This window comes from Eulemur rufifrons, chromosome 28 (assembly GCF_041146395.1).
Source record: "Eulemur rufifrons isolate Redbay chromosome 28, OSU_ERuf_1, whole genome shotgun sequence".
NCBI classification, from domain to species: Eukaryota; Metazoa; Chordata; class Mammalia; order Primates; family Lemuridae; genus Eulemur; species Eulemur rufifrons.
In genome coordinates, this window is record NC_091010.1 from 31,164,580 (window position 1) to 31,177,568 (window position 12,989).

Consider the following 12,989-nt stretch of genomic DNA (forward strand, 5'->3'; position numbering starts at 1 on the left):
TACTCAGCCCTGGGACACTCCATCATTTAAAGGTGAAGCAGAGGCCCCAAAGTCATCAAAAAAGATTGGGGAGGCGTGACTAGTGAGATTCTGGGTCAAAGGAGACAAAAAGCAGATCACAGTAAGTGCAGCAGAGTGACCGCTGGACTTGACAACACAGAAGTCACTGGCAGGTTGACCATATAATTTATTGTCCAAATGATACGCTTAGGTTTTTTGAGAGTAGAAGGGAAGTTTTTGAGAATTACATTCGAGTAATTGGTATAAACAGAGATAGCCAGAGAAAGTTGAAGTATTGATGACCTCAAGAAGGGGACTAGGAGAAATTATCTAACAGTGCTATTTAAATACAGTAGCCATTGTCCACATGTGGCTATTGAACAGCTGAAATGAGGCTAGTGTGAATCAAAATGTCCCATCAGTGTAAAATATATTGCAGATTTTAAAGACTCTGTACAAAATAAGAAAGAATGTAAAATATTTCAAATAATTTTTATATTGATAATATATTTAAAAGAAGTATTTTATATATGTTGGGTTAAATAAAATAGATTAGTAAAATTTTTAAAAAGCAAATGTTTGAAAGTAAAATATTCTTAGTGACAAAAGTTCATAAGGGCCCACAACTTTAGTTTTGTGTTAACTACTTATAGTTTCTATACCCTGTTTTAAACTCCCTACACTCTTGAATCATTTGAAAAAAGCCAAATGACTGTGCTTCATTAATCATTTCTGTTTATTAATGAATCTTCCATCTTAAAGCTAAACTTCAATTCAGCTAAATAGTATAGTCAATTTTAATTATGCATCATTAAATGAAGGGAAAGGAAATAAAGATAGAAAAAGAGAAGCACAAAACAAATTTATCTTGGGCTGTAGACTAGACATCATTTACACCCCTTTACCTGGCACCAGCTGCCCCTTGGCTCCACCATACTGCCAGTGGTGGAGGACCCAGCCAGTGACTAGAGGACATCTCCAGGCCACTACTGACAGTGCGCTTGGGAACGAAAGAGTTGACTGTGCTTTCTTATTTAGACTCGGCCAACACTATGATTGCTCTTTTCAAATCTGAGACTCCTGACAACACAGCCAACTTGATTGATGGTAACAACCGGCTGTTAGTGAGTGTCTCTATGCTTATCTAGATTGCCTTTTTTCAAGTACTCTTCAAATACTCCAAGCCACATGTTTCAGGATTCCAAATTTGTCAAAAACCCAGAAAGAAGGCATTAGGGGCATATCTTGTCATGACTGTGTCAATTCTTGACTGTTTACCTATTTGTACAGCCTAGAAGTGTGAGTGCTGTGATAGACAAGACTCCGGATTCACGCTGAGTCTCTGCCACATTTGCTCAAAGGCAGAACCCCTATGTTATAAATTAAACTTGTTTTCTGTTCATGCTAATTCAGCTCTATCTTATCAACTTGAAAAATCAAATCCTACTCTTCACCTTTAGTATTACGCACCGGACAGTGTTTTTTCAATGGTCCCAGAAGCTAATTTGATCACACTTTTCTCAACTGCTTTCGTATGTCCTTGTGTTTTCTTTGCCATCTAGATGTTTGTGCTTGTATTACTCGTTCAAGCATTCACTGCACAAATGTTTACTGAGCACCTGCCTACTAGGTATCGGACACTCCACTAGGCATTAGGGAAGAAATAACAAATACGGTGCAACGTAATAGAATGCCTGGCACATGGCACTTCAGAAATGTTTGCTCAATGAACAAATATGGCCTCTGGCTTTTGGAGCTCAAATTCCACAGGCAGAAACAGACATGCAGATAAATAATTACCCTTCAGTATGCAAACGCTAGAGTGAAGGCATGCATGAAATGCATTAAAAGGAGAGAACTAAGTGGCCTGCTTCACCGGAAGAAACAGGGAAGGTGGCACGTGAATTACATCTAGCACCTGAGGTCACAGAGGCCCTGGAGTGATACTTCAACATCATGGCAAATCAGCCAAACACATTCTAAACTGAGTATACCTCAAAGTATGAATAAAAGACAAAACTCACTTGATTTGTTTTGCTTACGCTTGGGGCTGCCAATAGAAGCTGCAAATTCACTATGACTTGTGGGTCCTATTCCATTTCGGTCTCTCCAGTTATCAGATTCGCTTCCACTTCCCAAGTGCTCACGACTGTTGGACCGTGACAGGGACATTGATGAGCCCTGTAAACAGTCAAAGCCAGACAAAGAAATGTTTAATAAGGTGGGCTTCTCAGGGTGGGAGGAGAAAAGAATTCACATTACACCACTACCATATACAAACCACTGCAGTTACCATGAATCTGCCTGTGGTACCTGTCTATAGACTTCATCCTCCAGCACCAAGGACGCTTGGTAATACACACGATGAAGCGTTTTTCCTTATCACGAGGGAGGGTTCTGAGAGCCCTCAGTATAAAGAATCCCTCCTATAAAATTTGGAAGAGTAGATGCTGAAGTTCCTTCCTATTTTGGGGACCACAAAGCAAATCTTCGATCTGCTATCACAAAGATTCTCTGCCTTGTATCACACAAGAATGAATGGGGATGAGCTACAGCCAAGCTAGATCCAATGCTTTCAGAAAAATTGAGCTGCTAGGCTAATAGAGCCTGAGGCTGGAGGGAGATCTGGTATTTCCCCCATGTTACCTTCCCCCTAACAACTATACAATCTCTCCAACAAATTAGATATCTGGAATAACTTATCTTTGTAAATTTTCCAAAGTAAAAATAATTTAAAACATCTCACAGTATGCACCAAACTTGCATTTTTTTCATTTCTTTATTCTTTTAAGTACCATATTATAGGCACCCTACTTTGCGCTACCTATAGTATTAAAGTCAAGAATCTCTGATTTGCAAAGTTTTATGTTCATTGGGTAATTCCAAGAGAATCCTTTACTGTTCACATTGATAAACTCACTCAATTTCATCTCGCAACAGCACAAGCACAGTTGACCATGCTTTAAACACTTCCTTCTTTAGGGCATCATGGCACCCTAGTCCCCAGGTTTTCTGCCGACCTCACTGTGTGTTTTATAGGATATTCCTTCTATTAAGTATTTTCCATTCTAAATGTCAGATAATCTTTGGGCTTGGTCCTAGGACTCCTTCTCTTCTCTCTGTTCACTTTCTTGTTAGGTAGTCTCAACCTCTTTCAAAGTCTAATGACAGCAGTGCCCTATGTCTAGATTTGACTTCTCTGTTGAAATTTAGATTCGTAAGGTGCCAATTGACACCTCCATTTTACTGTCTGATAGGTATCTTAAACTTAGCATGCTCATAGTTGTTGATCACCTGTCCCCCCCCCACCCAGCTACCCTCAAACCTATTCCTCTGTCCGAATGCCTGTGTCCCAGCAAGTGACTCCACCACTCACCCAGTTGCTCCAGCCAAAAGTCTAAGGCTCATCCTTGATCCCTCCTTCCCGCAACACATCCAATGCATCAGCAAGTTCTATCAGCGGCATCTTGAAACATACTCCAAATCTGCCCACTTCTCTCCATCTCCCCAACTGTCACCAACTGCCTCCTTAATGGCTATCTTGATTCTACTCTTGTCACCCTTCCCCCTAAAATCCATTTTCCATAAAGTAACAAGATTGATTTTTTTAAATGCAAATTAGAACAAATCTTGGCTCTGCGTAAAGTCTTGTAATGAGCTTCCATTGTACCTTACCACGGGCTCACATGCTCCAAAACTGAGCCTCTGTCTCTCTCCAATCTCATCGCCAATGCTCACCCACTCTATCTTCCTCTTACTCCCTGAACTCACCAGCTACCTCTGCCTTTATGGCGATCATGCCAGCTGTTTCCCTGGCCTAACACTCTTTCCCTAGATCTTCACAAGATTGTCCTTTTCTTGTTATGTAGGTTTTAGCTTGGATGTCATCTGCTCATGAGGCCTGCTTTACAAATACCCAATCTAGAGCAGCCTAGGTTTCACATTTATCAGGGACTTTTATCACCTAATGCCTTCTTGTTTACCTGGGTTGTGTTTTTCTCTGTTCACCAGAAAGAAAGCTCTATCCACAAAAGCAAGAACCTTGTATTCACTAGTATATAGTGAATAGAATTGTACCTGGAACACAGAAAGTGCTTAATATTTGTGGAATTAGTAAATAAATCTCCAAAGATTCTCTTCCCTCCATCTATGGAATGCCTTTACTGAATTTTGGGATTCAGTAAAGGTATAAGGAAATGAAGGCTCCTGGTGCCAAAAATGACTCTTCCAATGAAAATATCTTTAATATTTATACCTTTAATAAAATATCTTTAATATTTCCACTCTTAGATTTGTAAGATTTAAAATAATCAGATAACCTTATTACTCTTAGTGCTGGGGAAGTTCAAAACCATCTTTGATTTTCAATGCAGGTTTTTATTTGCTCTGGAGAATATGTGACCATTACTTATGCTTTTGAGAGATAGACGGCAAAAAGAAAAGGAAAATCCCAAACCTCTTTGTAGCTTTGTTGAGGTGACAGAGACACTGCACGTCAAAGCAGCTTTTTGTTTGACTTTTGGTGTCCCTATATAATATCAAGGAAACACGGTCATATTTTTGAGTCTTGGAGAAAACAGAAAAGCTTGCAAGTGCCTGCTTCTTATCTAAAGGAGCTCTTTGAAATGAGTTAATTTCCCAAAGCTACCCTGAAACTGGAAAAAAAACGGCTCAAGTCCAGCTTCTCAATGACACTGAACATAGAGTTTGAAGTACCAAATTCTTGCCTGAAACAAACTTGCTAGAGCAGGAAACCCTTGGTCCCTGGTACACTGAGTACGCAGCTCTCACCCGACAGGACCTACTGACCAAACATGCTGCTTCTTATAGATCAGCATTCTCCTTGTTCATTTTGTTTTATTTTTCTTTGGAAAAAGAGTAAGGAAAAGGAGAGTGTTTCTAGCCATCCTCCAAATTAAAAGTATTAGTGCTATAAGCATAGATATGGTTCTCTCAATAAATTTGTTCTTTTCACTTTCCCCCAGGTGCTTCCCCATGTCCTAATCCATGGAAGTGACCCTTACTGACTGTTTTTCATCCTTCTCAGCCATGGAAGAAGATAATGAAAGGTGTGCACATCAGGTAGTAACTGCTGCAGAAAATCAGAAAATGAATGCTACGTGAGGGGCCCTTTCCCTCCATCTCAAAGGATATGGGATGCATTAGGAAAAGTTCAAGTCCTACATACCAGGGAGAATCTATTATATAACACCATTCCTAAAGAAACCTTGATTATATCTCTCCATCAGTAGCATTTAAAGGGGCAGTGAAGGCCGGGCGCGGTGGCTCACGCCTGTAATCCTAGCACTCTGGGAGGCCGAGGCGGGAGGATCACTCGAAGTCAGGAGTTCGAGACCAGCATCAGCAAGAGTGAGACCCCCGTCTCTACTAAAAATAGAAAGAAAATTGTCTGGCCAACTAAAAATATATATAGAAAAAAATTAGCCGGGCATGGCGGCACATGCCTGTAGTCCCAGCTACTCGGGAGACTGAGGCAGTAGGATCGCTTAAGCCCAGGAGTTTGAGGTTGCTATGAGCTAGGCTGACGCCACGGCACTCACTCTAGCCCGGGCAACAAATCGAGACTCTGTCTCAAAATAAAATAAAATAAAATAAAAAAGTAAAGGGGCAGTGAAGAAAAGCAGATTACAAATGAATACCTAAGCTCCAATACAGCTGGTTCCACTCGGCCTCCCTCCCCATCTCTAGTGTGAATGTGCTGCTAGACACCAGCCAGGATGGTGGAGCAGGCTAGCCCACCATACCCAAAGCAAGGAGAGCCACAGGAAGGGGTTCAGCACTGCACAGTGGTCACTGTGCAGTGAATCGGGGACACTGCACAGTGGTCTATCCGTCCTTGCAAAGTGCTAGAGCAGAAGAGCCTTTCAGGTTCCTATGCCCATTTCTGCCATCATGTCCCTCAGTGTTATGTCCCTTTATAGCACAGTTTCATGAGAGATGCCTGCATCAGAACCATACTAGGTTCTTGCCGAAAACGCAGGCACCCGGTACTCCCTACCTGCTGAGGAAGATCCTGGAGGCAGAATCTGCATTTGTATCAAGCTCTCCAAGTGACCCTTATGCCCATAAAACAATCAGCAACATGGTTATACGTCAGCTACCTATCACCTTTTGCTATGGACTCTCCTGGATTAAATCATTAGGAAGAGCAGTATTAGGATATTTTTGTAAAATTAACTCAAGTCCTCTCTCTTATGCTTACTGACCGTGACCTCGAGTAAGACACACAACCATTCTGGGGCCCTCTTTCCTCACTGGGAGTTTGTGGGGATAGAATAAACTTGTGGATGAAAATCCACCTCATAAACCACAAAGAACCAAATGAATGTGATTTAAGATATTTACTACTAATCATTATGCATTCATATAATACCCTAAGGTATTTTTGGATACAAAAAGCATAAGGAGCTTGAATGTGCAGCAGTACCTCCAATGAGCCTTCATGTACATAATCTCATCTTTCAGCAGGCCCTGGTTTTCTTCAGGGCAAAGTTCTCCGGTGGAAATAATAATAGCAGCTCAATAAGTAATTACTAAGAATTTACCACGCACCATGCTAAGCACGGGATGCCCACCCCGATGCCCTTCTCAGTACAGCCCAAAGGTGAAAACAGGCTCAGAGGAGCGAAGTCACTCACCAAAGCCACACGTCTGGTCAGTGGTGGTCAGCAGAGCCCAGGGCCCCTGCACTTCACCACTACATTACTGAAAGAATCATCATTTTCAGCTTGTCAAACTGTTGGTCTCAGAGAGCAGAACTCAATGAGCATTGCAAAAGTTACATATTTCACCTCTGAAACTACAGAACACAATCAACAACCTAACACTTCACTCTGCCAAATGCAAGGGTGAGTGAAAGGGACAACCATAGGGTGTATCAGTTGAAAGTCTAAAAATTAGCACAGCAGCATTATGGTCTTTGCTAACAAAAGGAGATGTTTGTTTTCTCTCAGCGCTGTAACGGCAGAAAGAGTAGCAGCCCTCCTAGGGCCTCAGCATTTTTCATAATGGTCCCTGCATGCTCGCTGCTGAAGGTACTTTCAATCTTTAAATATAGCCTAGCAGGTTGCTACTATAACTCTAACAATGACATTCATAGGAGACTGTTCTTTTTAGTATTTCAATAGTACTTGCTTTTTCACTTACTCCAAGAGACAAAGAAAAAAACAGCATGTTTGCTTTCGCCTTTCACCAACAGCCTAATTTATTACAAAGAAAATGGGTGGAGAAAAGGAGGTCAATCGACAAATGCTAGTTATTAGACTAACAATTATGAAACCCTTAACCGGTATTTGTTTTTCGGCCTACGGTGCTCTGGTTGAGCACTGTGATTCTTGGAGGCATCATCTGCATCCACTCTGGGTCTGCCATGTCCCTGCGTTGCCTGCGCATGTGCACGCTCTCTCTAGCCCCACCCCCACTCCCAGAGGCTTACAGCCAAAATCGGATACTCTCAAATGGAAAAGTCCAGCTTGGTGAGTCACGTGGAGCCTGGCTGAGGAATTTGGAACTGTGGATCCCTCCTCCAAGTGGTAAGAATGCCAGCTTCCCAGTCTCACCCTGAGCAGTGCAGCCAACATCTGGGAAACATAAAAATTCTGGAGCTCTTGTTTGAGATACTTCCTGCTGTGTTCTTGGCACGTCTGAACACAACGAATTTTTAACTCATATCTGAAAACCTGTTTTTGTTGAATATTTGCCTTTTCCACCTATGGTGGCCTTGCTAGTGATACCCTTGGATAAAAGAACTCTTTATCCATTTTTCTGAACTATTATCTCGCCTCTCTCTTAATCTCAGCCCTACTCTGTCATTTATGATACACCCCACCCCCAACAACAACACACGTCCAAATTAACATCTCAACAACTAATCAACAACTTTGAGAGAAGATACATAAAAGACCATAGTATATATGATTTCACTGATTTTATAAAAATATGTTTACAGGAATAGAAATAAAAAATGACCACTAATTGCTTTCCCTTGTATACATAAAAAAATGGGGGAGAATGATTGTTTGCTTTTGCTGAGAGAACAGAAGGGAAGAATGGGTTGGGCGTGACTCTACAAACCTCGTAAGTGGTTGTCATTGTGGGTTTATAGGACACGTGATTGGCCCTTCTCAGCTCCTTGATAGTTTCAGCTGGCATGGATTTAGAAAACCCCAGGCCACTCCAGGTATTTGTGGGCGTTCTGACCTCCGTCACCACTGGTTTCTTTAACATAGCTTTGGAAAACAGAATATATTAATAAAACAAATGCCTGGTATATTTAACGTATTGCTTAAATAAAATACCAATGATAGGCATTGCTTCTTTGATATATGTGAAGAAATTATCACTGACTGTTATTTCTTAACATAAAATGCCTAAAATGTCTTAATAAAACATTTTAACTGAAGTAACAGTAAATGAAAAAATGCTACATGATTTCTTAATTGATCTAATGCTAACTTATTCAACAAAATATGTCTAATCTCAACAGAATTTGTGCAACCTGAACCCAAACATTTTGGGTTTTTTTTTTAATGAGTGTCCAATTTCTCAATTCACCATAAGTAGTCAAAAAACTATTTATGAGTGTATTAAAAAATAATCACAGTATAAATCATTAGTATATCATATACCTTTGGTTGCTAATAGCTTCTTTTGTTCATAGTCAAATGCCTGAAAATGAAACAGAGAGAAAATACCTTTATTGTCAGTCTTTCCAAATGTCATGCCACTACTCCACAATTAGAGATAGATATAGGTTTTGACTGTATCCCCTCCATCTGCCTGAGACACATGCTAAGCTTTGCACCATAATGTGACAGAAATCCAACGTTAAGTCTGATAAATTCAAACATGTTTTCAAAACTAATAAATTAGAATAAATTACTATTTCTGATTTTAAATCATGGCAGTGACAAGAGTTAGAGTTTTTCCTTCAAAAAGAAAAAAAAAATTCTTATTTATCATAAATATCTAGCCCATTGGGGCCATTATCTGCTTAAGTATAGTAAATAATTCCATAATAGTTATGCTCAGTTTCAAAATAATACATTACCAAAACACTGTCAGGTATCTATTGGCCTCCTTTTGTCTCAAAATCCCCTCTTCATTTAGGTAAGCATGGCCTGAAGTGGTATGATGTCAAGGCAACTTAAGAAATTATTTAGCCTAAGTGGCATAGTCTTTGCTTTTGAAGTGAGATAAATAGCAAATGTCTAGCTCTAATCTATAATGGCATTAAATGAGTAACTATGATGCAGTCAGGTCTACGTAGGGACTAAGATAGGTCTCTTTGAAGAAAGGAGTGCAGATACAGCTACATCTCAAATGCCATTTGAGTGTTATCAACTCTCCAACTTAGGAACTAACACAGACTTGATTTAAGCATGTCTCAAAGGCCCACCAGGTCAAGAACCAGTTGGCAAGAGCTCTCTAACCCTTCTCCCAGGAAGATTACGCCATATAACGTACGGTCTGAAACAGGACACTTCTTAGAGTGACATGTACTGTGAATGATCAGGCCAGGATAATAAAAGTAAACAGGGGCTGTCCCAGACAAACCAGGATGTGTGATAACAAAAAACACAGCAATAAATCAGGAGAGCCAGATTTTTAGATAACAGTTTGATGGTGTTTTTGAAACCCTAGGACTAAAATGGCACCGGGAATTAAAATCAAGTTTTACTTATTAATATCTAAGGGCAAGGGGTGGGGAGAACCTAAATTCACTTGTTCAGTAAACGTTTATGGAGTGCCTACCGGTGCTAAGCTCTGTGGAAGAATATAAAATGAATCAAAACTAATCTATGGCCTCAATGACTTACAGTCTTAGTGGGGTTGAGAAAGAGAAATAACTATAAAATAAATTAGGAAGTGAGATAAGTGCGAGAAGAGAGCTGGAGATACGGCACTCCGAGAACGATCAGGAGACAAAGATCATTTTTGGCCAAGGTAAGCAGGAAAGTCTTCAGTCTTCTCCCTGCCAATGCTCAGTAAGTATTATCATTGATTTCTTAGTGATTTTCAGAGTCAGCTATTCACTAACAGCACCAATACATCTATATAAGTTGCAGTTCTATTGTCAAGAACATTTCATCCACCCCAAAAGAAAGAAACACAAAATTGGGTTCTCTGAGGGTATAAGCCTGACGGAAAAGGCGACGAGAACCACAAGACAGACGGAAACCATAAAGGATTATAAAGGGGATCTGATATTTCCTAAATGAGAGAATTTTAATTTACATTAACTGAAAATAAATTCAGAGAAAATGCCAACAGTGTCTTTTTTAAAACACTGACACATTATAAAGGCCATGGCTTCTCTAAAAACATTCATCTAAAAACTCATGAAAATACTCAAATGCAAAGGATTAAAAAACAAAGGATTGAACTGGAGTTTGCACTGAAATTGCAGTAGCATAATTTAGTTCCATTAGTTAGTTTCTTTGACATATCTATGGCAGCATTTTTGTTTCTAGGATTTTGTGAAAAGTTTTCCTCTTTTCTAGAGGTGGAGGGATGAAGGTGATAAATCTCTTACTGTGAAATAGGTAGGTCTACCCAGTACTTCTGGTTCTAAAATCAAATGTTTATAGGAATCTCTAAACCAGAAAGCACAAAATCTGTATCTTTCATATTTGTGATCCATACCAACACCAGATTTCTGAATTTCATGGACAATGGTCTACTTTGAATAATTAGCCTAATACTTTGAAAATGGACACAGAGAAAGTCCCTGCTGAGGAAATTGTTTAAAATAATCATAAAAATCTGTGAACTGACACAATCATCAATATTCAGCATCTATTTTCAAATAAATAAAACTTCACATTATTTTCACAACTATCTTTAAATGGCACCAAATTTATCATCTCCATTTCAGAAAGAAGATTGTATCTATTTATCCAAGACTATGTCATGAGGCAGTAATACTTAGCAACACAGTCCCTCACATTCATCTAAAATTTTTTCAAGTAACAGATGAATAATGTTATTTGCATAAGACATAGTGACACAGCTCATTTTGTACCATATTTAATGTCATATCTTAAAGAACTTTCCTCACTAAGGCTAAATTGAGTATTTCATTTTTAATGTTTATAGCAAACTAACTGCTGTATATATATTTAAATTCCATTTTGAAGGGATTACAGAAGGAAAAATCTAATTTCTGCACTACTGCTGAACACTCACTGAATTCTCTAGACCCTAACTCGAGCATCCTATATTTGAATGACTTTCCTATTTTATTACCATTACCTGCATGTTGACGTATGATGACCGTTGAGCAAGGTGGGCCCTTTCGGAGTTTTGCTGGGCAGCTGCCGCCCTCTCTGCAGCTCGCTCACTCCCTGGAGCCTTCTTGTCAGCCAGAGCGCTTTCTGCAGCACTCAGTTCAGGGTCTGAGAGCAACCTGTCCGTGCTGCTGTGAAACAGAGTTTGGAATTCAACACTCTGGTATACATACAAATGTCCTGAATGTTTCCTATGTGCCAGATTTACTAGGCATGTTTACCATTGCCAGCTATTTATATCTCATTTAATCCTCGTAACAATGCTATGATGTAGGTACTCATACTCACTTCACGTCATACTCATTTCACAGATGAGGGAAGTACCTTGTCCAAGGTCACATTTCCAATGTAAATGGTAGAGCTAGAATTTGAACCCAGGCATCGTGACTGTAGGACTTGAGCCTGAGACTATTTCATGATACACATTTATACACATTATACATATAGCATATATGGTATATTGCACATGATACAGGTAGAATAGCTGTACAGACAAGATTTCTAATTTTTATACAAAGAAACATCAATGACTCATGCATGCAAAGTAAACAGAGATCCAGTCAATCCGAAGGCATACGGATGATGCAATTCATGCGTGTGAAATATGCATATGATACTGATAACAAATAAAGGTAGCAGATAAATGAGAAATATTCTCCAGAGCGTGTTTAGGAGAATGGGCAGAGCATGAAAGTGTTTCTTATAATGGAGGCTTCTGAAGTGGTTCCTTATTGTGTTTGGACAGAGAAGCAGCTATAGTTCACTTGTGTTTGGCTGAGAAATGCTGAGAGTAGAGGGGCATTTGTCTTTCCTAAATCAGGATTCTCTCCATCAGTAAAAATCCCTTTCCTATTCTTTTCCTCCTCTCTTTGACTTTAGGTATACTTCTTTTTTGCTGCATATGATACAATACATGATACATACAGAATACATGCACCCAAGTTCAAATCCAACTGTACGTTAGGCTCAAATAAAATAGGGATACACAATTATCCATTGAAGAGCTGAATTTATTTATTAATTCATTATTTTATTTATTCAACTATTCAGCTGTTGTGCCAGGGGAATTTAGAATAATTTAGAAAGGACTATGGGAATACAAAAGGAGGAACAATGAACGTTGCTTGACAAATGTTGACAGAGACTTCACAGAGGACATCTGAACTGGGAACTAAAGGGTATCTGTAAGTTCACTGGTGCCAAAAACCAGGAGAAGAGCACATGCAATTCAGACTTGTGGTGGTTCTGATGCCACAGTGTGACAAGATCCAATCTGTGTTTTCAGGAGAATTTACTGGAGCAAATATAAGACAGAGCAAGCTGACCAGAGACTAGAGGCAGGGAGACCATTCTAAAGGTTGCAGCTTAATCCAGATGAAGATGATGAGAATGTTCAGAACATACTCAGTAATGAAAGGAATGAGTATTTACTTCAAATGCTTTAGTAGTTAGAGGAAAGGAAAATCATTTCTCTAATCTATACTAAAGAACATTCATTTTGAGTATCAGTGCCAAGTAAAGAAAAATACAGATAAAGCTGAATTGGACAAAATGGGAATAATAATGATTAATTAACCAAAGAGTTTATAAAACAAAATGGATTTTTAGTATGAAAGGGAGGAAATATGAATCTATATGCTAATCTTTGCATAAAGATGCTCTGTAAGGATATGCAATGAA

General features: G+C 39.3%; 1 protein-coding gene across 1 annotated transcript in view; it reads right to left on the minus strand.

Moving 5' to 3' along the window:
* BICC1 (BicC family RNA binding protein 1) overlaps positions 1 to 12,989 on the minus strand; it is a 270,781-nt gene that overhangs the window by 18,674 nt on the left and 239,118 nt on the right. The window contains exons 15-18 of the mRNA XM_069460653.1: positions 11,275 to 11,440; positions 8,649 to 8,688; positions 8,095 to 8,249; positions 2,025 to 2,181 (exon numbers count right to left, since the gene is read on the minus strand). Coding sequence (XP_069316754.1) covers positions 2,025 to 2,181; positions 8,095 to 8,249; positions 8,649 to 8,688; positions 11,275 to 11,440 — 518 coding nt within the window. The remainder of the gene's footprint in view (positions 1 to 2,024; positions 2,182 to 8,094; positions 8,250 to 8,648; positions 8,689 to 11,274; positions 11,441 to 12,989) is intronic.